This window comes from Portunus trituberculatus, chromosome 17, assembly GCF_017591435.1.
Source record: "Portunus trituberculatus isolate SZX2019 chromosome 17, ASM1759143v1, whole genome shotgun sequence".
NCBI classification, from domain to species: Eukaryota; Metazoa; Arthropoda; class Malacostraca; order Decapoda; family Portunidae; genus Portunus; species Portunus trituberculatus.
The window spans coordinates 22,957,712-22,966,394 of NC_059271.1; the positions used below are offsets into that span (position 1 = coordinate 22,957,712).

The 8,683-nt window shown below is 41.9% G+C and overlaps 1 protein-coding gene across 1 annotated transcript in view; it reads right to left on the reverse strand.

The window, feature by feature from the left end:
* The window catches only part of LOC123504883, a 38,260-nt gene extending 32,692 nt beyond the window's left edge, over nt 1-5,568 (reverse strand). Inside the window, 3 exon segments of the mRNA XM_045255788.1 lie at nt 2,276-2,435; nt 4,871-4,983; nt 5,550-5,568. Of these exon segments, the coding sequence (XP_045111723.1) occupies nt 2,276-2,435; nt 4,871-4,983; nt 5,550-5,568 (292 nt within the window).
* Between the last annotated feature and the right edge of the window lie 3,115 nt (nt 5,569-8,683).

The following is an 8,683-nucleotide window of genomic DNA, read 5'->3' on the forward strand; positions in this document are numbered from 1 at the left end:
CGAGTTCTCCAAGGTGGCATAAAAGGTTGAATGCACCAGTTACTTGTTGCAGAGGACAATATCACATGCATATTGTTTAGTCCACCACACTCAGGCAAGGCAGTCTAGTAATGAAGGCAATGACTTTCTATCAGGGAGCAAAAAAGGATTCGAAACCATTGTAGTAGGTTATGATCTGTTGCACCGCTTTTGTACAAAGTTATACTTTAAAAAACACAGGATATTCCATACCGCTCCTAAGCTTACTGATAGTGACTCTGCCTATGCATGGCGTGTAAATTTGTTGTCATTAGAGATCGTCTGTGTTTTAAAGGTAACGGGAGGAAAATCCTTAAATGGTATAACTTTCTTTATCCATTTAGTCTGTATCTCCTTTATCTACCTGTTTGCGAAAAAAGATACAAATTAACCAAGTTCGATACACCTAAGATCTAATAGTTTATGATAAAGAACCTGGTTTACATCCATATATCGAAGTAACAAAACGTAACCTAATCTACCACAGGCTATTTAGGGATAACTGACCTTATCTACTTTTTTATGTACACTTATCTATCTACTTACCTCCTCACTACTTACCTACCTACATGTATCCTCAATAAACCTGGGTCCATCCCTTCCTCCTTACCATACCTTCCGCCGCACCCTAGATCTAGACCTACGCGCGAGTTGCCCTGCGCAGCGGCTATGGATCCTGGCCACGCACTTCAAAGGGTTCGAAACTTTGTTATTGCCATCGGGTAGGAAAACACTCGCTATTTCTAAATGGCCATTGATGTTATCGTGCTGCCAAACGTCCTCTCTGCCTCTCTGGTTCGTTTCACTCCCGACATCCAGTCCATCCACTCAACCTTGCCGTAATGCGCCCACACACGAATCACTGACCTTTAACGCGTTCATGCTCTATATTTGCGTTGGAATGTTCCTTATATGGTTCAGTGCTATTTATTTATTAGTTTGTTTTATTTTCATCTTATGTTCAGTACTTAGAGAGGTCACTGTTGATACCTCCACTAACAATGATAAATAATTCGATGAGCTCTCTCTCTTTCTCTTCCTCTTCCTCCTCCTAACTCTCCAAAGCAATATTCGTTTCTTCATAAAAAAAAAAAAACTCAGTTGAACGTGAAATATTAGCCCTCATTCGTCAGAAACAACCTAGATAATTACTGACAATGAATCTTAGCCTGGACACAGTGTATAATACACCTCGATGATTCCAAGCAGTGTAATGCCGTCTTGTCAATTGAGTACCTCGTTGCCTGTTGTATGTTAGCAGCACCAAGGAGAGCGTGGGTGTACATAAGTCTGACGTGAATAATCTTAATCATCACTTTCGAGCTGCTTGCCTGAGGATTGGAATTACAATATTAAATTTATTGTATCCTAACTGCATTCAGTATCCATAAAATTAAACATAACTGATAATTGTCATACTTATACAGCATCTCGTTTACACCTGAAGCAAAATTACGATGAGCTGCGTACCCGGTACAGCTTTCTTACGCCATGAAAGTCTTCTCCTTTGACACTGATGAGTAATGACTCGGCACTCAGTAGCCAGTCCCGCCAATTAATAACCAGACGCGCCTCTCCTTTACCAAACGGTCGATTTAACAGCAATATTGTTTGGATTACGTTCCTCATTAACATGGACTGTAAGAATGCTTGCAGTGGCGTACAACTTGACAAACTGACGCTCGTTATGTTGACCATGAGAGTGATGGAGTACCTGTAGCCCTCTTATAGCGAAGTGTAGCTCGTGATTATTAGTCAGGCTTACCACCGGTCTTTCTTACTTTCATGTGTTGTTGGAAAGGATGATAAATTTACGGTGTTCAGAAGCTTGTTATTCGTGCGAGCAAGAAAAGGGTTATTGCTATTTTTTTTCTTACTGTGGTTATTGATGTTACCATGCCATGGGTCTCCTCTCAATGGCTTACTTCACTGGACGTTGATGGATTTGCCAGCATGCGAGGGGCGTTCTATCAACATTAATGGCGCTAAAAATGGAGGGAGAAAAGTGCAAACACCTATTGATGGGGTTGAGATGCGATAACTGCAAGGAAACCTAAGTCGAAGAAAAAGGTGCACTTACTGTTAGGGTTAAGCTAGGTTAGTTAGAAAATCAGATGGAAGAAAAAAAGGCGAGGTTAGATTAGATTGAATTAGATTAAGTTAGGTTAGATCAGGGTAAGAAGAAAAAGATGCATTTACTGGTAGGAAGAAAAAAGCATTTACTGGTAGGAAGAAAAAAGGCAGTTTGAACACTTACTGGTGAGGGTGAGGCGCGGTAATTGCAAGAAGACCAGGACGATGAGCAAGGTGCCCAGTATCGCGTCGTCACCGCCAATACCGCCGCCATGCCATCCATCTGTAGGGTGTGAAGGAAACTGATTCAGATGGCTACGTAAACCTTCTCCCTTCCACTCAGTCTGTAAGGAACAATTAGTTATATGAATCTGTGAGTAAACGTTGTAATTTTCTGCATGATAAGGTTCTTCAGAAAATGAGGATGTTTAATAACGTGTATGAGAACCAACCTTTTACCCTCCTCCTCCTCCTCCTCCTCCTCCTCCTCCTCCTCCTCCTCCTCCTCCTCCTCCTCCTCCACCCCTTTTGCCACAGCTGCAAGAATAGTAGCAACCTTTAACACAAAAGATATCTCTCCCTCCAAAAACTTCTTCCCCTCTGATCTCGACCTTGTAGTGTTTTTACGTTCCACAGTTTATTTTGAGTTTCAAGCATAGAAGTGTGTTTTATTCTTTCTTTACTCTACCAGTATGTCGTTTTTATCTATATAATTATGATTTATAAGTGTGTGTGTGTGTGTGTGTGTGTGTGTGTGTGTGTGTGTGTGTGTGTGTGTGTGTGTGTGTGTGTGTGTGTGTGTGTGTGTGTGTGTGTGTGCGTGCTCGTGCGTGCGCGTGCGTGCGCCCGTGCGTGCGTGCGCGTGCGGGCGCGCCTTCCTCCCATGCAAGCAAGGTAACACACAATTCCGTATTTTGAAACGGTTTGCTTTCTTACCACACCTATTTTCAAGGGCCACAGAGATGACTTGCAGTTTTTTTTTCCCGGACTTTTTCACGAGTGTTTATCATGTTAATAATGTAGAAATCTTGTTAATCTGTCACTAGAACTGGAAAAAAGCAACATTAAGAATCTTTTAGCTTCCATTAGAGCTTTTTGTAAGTAGTGGAAGTGAGGTGCAAAAGTGTTTCAGAGTATGTTCACAGTCACATTGAAAATCACGTCTCTTCCTCGCTATCTTTATACTCACACCTCGTCCCTCCCTGACCCTTCACAGCAGATTTCACTGCTATTAGTGCTAGTGCCATTACTTATTAACACTCCCCGGGCCTTCACCTGCTTCCCTTCCCTTCCCTTTCCTCCCCCTCTGCCTCCCTTGACATGCTTCTTGTGGCTTCAGACGCGAGGCGGGGGAAGTGTCAGCTCAACTTTGTACATTGTAATTAGCGCGACTGGAGATTTGTCACAACGGCAAGAGTGAATCCATGTTTGGTGAGTGAGTGGCAGTGTTGACCGGTGATTCGTGTAGCGAGGGTAAGGCTCTGGGATTGTTGTTTTTTTTTTTTATGCTTTACTCTAAATAATTCAGCTTTCTTGGTTTTAGTTGACTAGTGAAGTTATTAGTCAGTTTTATTCATCTATTTTGTTTCCTTTCATTTATTTTACTTATTTGTTTGTATTTGAGTAGAATTTCTTTGTTAAATTTTTCGTAGCATTGTAAGTAGAAATAGTTTGGTTTATTTCATATTTGTTTAGTAAGTAGATTTAGTAAATAACATTTTTCTTAGCATTATATAGAATTCTTGTCTCTCTTAACCCCGATTTGCTGTTAGTTTTTCTGCTATGCCTGACACTTGACCTATTTTTCTACCACATCAGAGGATTCTAGAGAGAAAAAAAAATACGAAACACATAAGAGTTAAAATGAAATGCTTAACGTTTGACTATGTACAAAAATACCAGTCCGATTGATATGCATAACAAACACACAAAAAATAAATAAATAGATAAATGAAAATAATAACAAATAAATAAGCAAAACATGTAAATGATAATGAAAGTAGTAATAATGAAAATAACGACATAAACCATCACAATGCCTGCAGGAACACAAATAATTCAATGGCATTCTTATTATTGCAAAGAATGGATCGATGACTCACACAAAACCTTTTCGGTCTTTCCTGTGCATTGTGTTTATTGAGGCAGGCAAGAATAAGAGGAAGGCATGGTGCGTCTCAAAGCGCGAGTTAACGGCAGGGAGAGGAATAGGATACTGGAGAAGAGAAGCAGGGCATAATGAGATGAATATTGCACGCTAAGTGAGAAAAAAAGTGTAGTGAGTTGGAGACATGACTGGAAAAGGAGAGAACATAATAAAGGAGGAAGATAAAACAGTGACGGAGGAAGGAAGCGTATAGAGATGAAAGGTGTATATGGTAAAGAGGGAGTGAAAATGGTGAGGTGAAAGTGGCATAACTGGAAAGGAAGAGGGCATGACGGAAGAGAAAGTATGGATAGTAGGAAATGAATGGAGCACTGTGAGATGGAGGGTGTGTGGTTAAAGGAGGGAAACGACATGTAGTGAAGTGTTAAGAGACAGTTTGGAGGGAAGGGGTTTTGTATTAAGGAAGGGGGCACAGTGGCCTTGCTGCTTCTCATTTCATGCCAATAATCAAGAATACCTTTGACTTTACTACCATTTCTTTTTTTTTCTTTTTTTTGCCAGTCAATAATTTCTAGGTAAAGAAGTTGTGTGTGAATGTAAACGTCTTTAATATTGTACGTATAGCTTTTTTTTTTTTTTTCTTGAAAGTATCATGAGTATGCTTTTTCTTACATTATCCTCTAGATAATTCATCGTCCACAGCTCCATTGACTTTTCTGCGAGTTTTGCTTCATCAATAACAATGAGGTAACGGGTAGCGAAGTAAGCAGCCGCGAGACCATACCCTTGAAAAGCAATGCCTGTGCGCGTGCATGAAAGGTGGACAAGTGAGCGAGAGAGAAATGTTTAGGTCGTCGATTCGGACTACTAAATAATATTGCGATGATTGGTAAAGTTACGGCAATGTATTCTTTGATTTTTAAGTTCAGAATGTCAAATCAGACATTGCGATCAATAGTTAAGTTACAGTAACACATAAATTTTGGATCATTAATACGAATAACAATGGACAATGAACAAGAGTTGCTCTTTGTTAACTGGGAAGGGGCACAAACATCCAGGGCTATGAAAAAAAAAATCGCGGAAATCTAATTGCCAAACATCATGAACACAAGGAACAAGGCAGACACAAAAATAAACAATACAAGAGACGAGGACACTTGTCCTGTATTGCAGGTCGCTTTTTATACGTCGTAGAGGTCGTACCAAGAGACAATCTTGTACGATTATAATTATCAAGAAATCTATCCTGAAGAGCGTCTTGGCCCGGGTACCTGAAGAAGTCGGCAGACAAGTAAAGGTCTAGGTCGCGGAAGAAATATTAATTGCATGGAAGATGTTCGACTGCTACCGTTGGCAAAGAGCGACATTTTGGATATCCCGTCTACCGATTAAACCTTTAAGGATTGTGTAAGGGATATTTTAGTGCTGTTGGAAATTACAGGCAGTTTACAAGGGCCATTTTGAAATCATGTTACCAATTACTGAGCCGCGCAATACTCTCGTATTTTTGTTTTTGTCTCGTTTCTTTTATTTTTGCTTTGGTTCTTCTAAACAAATATCCGTCGTCTTCCTCCTCCTCCTCCTCCTCCTCCTCCTCCTCCTCCTCCTCCTCCTCCTCCTCCTCCTCCTCCTCCTCCTCCTCCTCCTCCTCCTCCACCTCCTCTCTCCTCCTCCTCTTCCTCCTCCACCTCCTCTCTCCTCCTCCCTCCTCCTCCACCTCCTCTCTCCTCCTCCTCCTCCTCCTCCTCCTCCTCCTCCTCCTCCTCCCCTCCCCTCCCTCTCTCCTCCTCCTCCTCCTCCTCCCTCCCCTCCTCTCTCCTCCTCCTCCTCATCCTCCCCTCCCCCTCCCTCTCCTCCTCCTCCTCCTCCCCTCCACCTCCCTCCTCCTCCTCCTCATCCTCCCTTCACCTCCCTCTCCTCCTCCTCCTCCTCCCCTCCACCTCCCTCCACCTCCTCCTCCTCCCTCCACCTCCCTCCACCTCCTCTCCTCCTCCTCTTCCCTCCACCTCCCTCTCTCCTCCTCCTCTTCCTCCACTCTCTCTCTCCTCCTCCTCCTCCTCCTGCTCATCCTCCCCTCCACCTCCCTCTCCACCTCCCTCTCTCCTCCTCCTCCTTCTCCCCTCCACCTCCCTCTCTTCCTCCTCCTCCTCCTCCTCCACCTCCCTCCTCTCTCTCTCTCTCTCTCTCTCTCCGTGAATGACCTCGCAACATATGTCTCTGAGTGTCTTGTCATCCAGTATGCTGATGACACGCAATTTATTCATACAGGAAACATAGACAGAATTCAAAACCTAATTAGCAGAGGAGAGGAAACATTATTACGAGCGAAAAGGTACTTCAACCTGAATGGCCTAATGCTTAACACAAAGAAAACCCAGTGCATGTTTATTGGAAGTCGAGGAATGACATCCCAGATTCCACAAAACATCCACTTGCATGTAGATGATAGTAACATCATCCCAAGCATCTCTTTGAAGAACCTAGGTGTATATTTTGACGCTCACTTGACTTTTGACACGCACATTAACAAAATAAGTGGTAAAATATCTAATATCATCATGTATATAAATCGCATAAAAAATCATTTTAGTAAAAAGGCAAGAATTACAGTCGTGCAGTCTCTTGTATTAAGCAAAATTAATTATGGAATTAAAATATGGGGCACCGCAAATAAAACACACGTGATACAAATCCAAAAGCTGCAGAACTTTGCTGCAAAGGTTGCACTGGGTGGCGGTGCCAAACGTGACCATGTGACGCCATTCTTAAGGGAACTCGGTTGGCTGAAGGTTAACAAAAAGTACGAGTATGAACTAGCAGTAATAACATATAATATAATAAAGGGAAAAGTACCGAGTTATTTATTCCACTTGCCATACGTAAGAGACATGAGCACAGTTCCCACCAGACACCAACATCAACTATACGTCCCTAAAGTACGCAGCACTATGGAGGCAAAATCCATGCTTAAGGCAGCACCTACACTCTGGAACAGCCTCCCTCTCTCGATGAGGAATGCACCATCGTTATCATCTTTTAAGAAGCATTTGCACAAATATCTTTTTAATAACCAGTTTTATGAGTAGAATTTTAGTTTTTTATTAATGTATTTTAATGTGACATCTTTTTCTTAAAAGGAATTTAACTTAAGTATTTTATTATTATATTTTAGTCATCAGTTAATTTTAAGTATCCTATTGCAATATTTTATTTTTTACTTGACTCCTTGCTGTAGATAAAGGCAAGATAATTTCAATTTATAGTAATTATACTTATTTACCCATGTATGTGCTTTATAAATGTAAAGAATAACCATTGTCAAATGGAATAAACTTCTGAATCATCCTCCTCCTCCTCCTCCTCCTCCTCTCGTCCTCCTCCTCCTCCTCCTCCTCCTCCTCTCGTCCTCCTCCTCCTCCTCCTCCTCCTCCTCCTCCTCCTCCTCCTCCTCCTCCTCTCGTCGTCCTCTTCCTCCTCGTCCTCCTCCTCTCGTCCTCCTCCTCCTCCTCCTCTCCTCCTCCTCCTCCTCCTCTCCTCCTCCTCCTCCTCCTCCTCCTCCTCCTCCTCCTCCTCCTCCTCCTCCTCCTCCTCCTCCTCCTCCTCTCTCTCTCTCTCTCTCTCTCTCTCTCTCTCTCTCTCTCTCTCTCTCTCTCTCTCTCTCTCTCTCTCTGCTTTACGTTCTTACTGTTTTTTATTATTCTTATTATAATTCTCTTTCTTTCTGGTTTACGTTCTTACTGTTTTTTTTATTCTTATTATAATTCTCATTATATATGTGATTGAGAGAGAGAGAGAGAGAGAGAGAGAGAGAGAGAGAGAGAGAGAGAGAGAGAGAGAAGGGGGATGGAATATTCATGATCGCACAAATATTTCAAAATATCATTTGGACGAAGGTCAGAGAGTATGTCAGTCGGAGAGAGAGAGAGAGAGAGAGAGAGAGAGAGAGAGAGAGAGAGAGAGAGAGAGAGAGGGAGAGAGGGTGAGACGGTGAGACGTCGAGACCGACCGACCGACCGACCGACCGACCGACCGACCGAGCCTGAATTATGCTTTTTATGTACAGAGTGCGTAAAGGGAGCGAGTGAGTGAGTGGGTAAGATTAACCCCTTCAGTACCGTGCCGTGTTTTTATATCTACTCGGGTAACTATTTCGTGATTTTGCATAGCTTCAGAAACTTATGTGGAAGATTAAAATAGTGAAAACTCAGGTCATTAATCTTTTGATATCCATAAACCCTTCCTAATGTAAATAAAATTGTTTAATCACACCCAAAAATCATGATAAAAATGTCCCAATACTGAAAGGGTTAATGTACTGTACATACAAACAAATTTTCTTCTGTTTCAAGAGTTTATTAATCACAGCATGATATACGTGGACGTAAACAATCACATGTCTTTGCCACTTGATTTCCAATACGAGGAAGGTTGAGCAAAAGTCGTTCATTTAATTTGCATTTTTTCCGTTTTTTTTTCGTAATT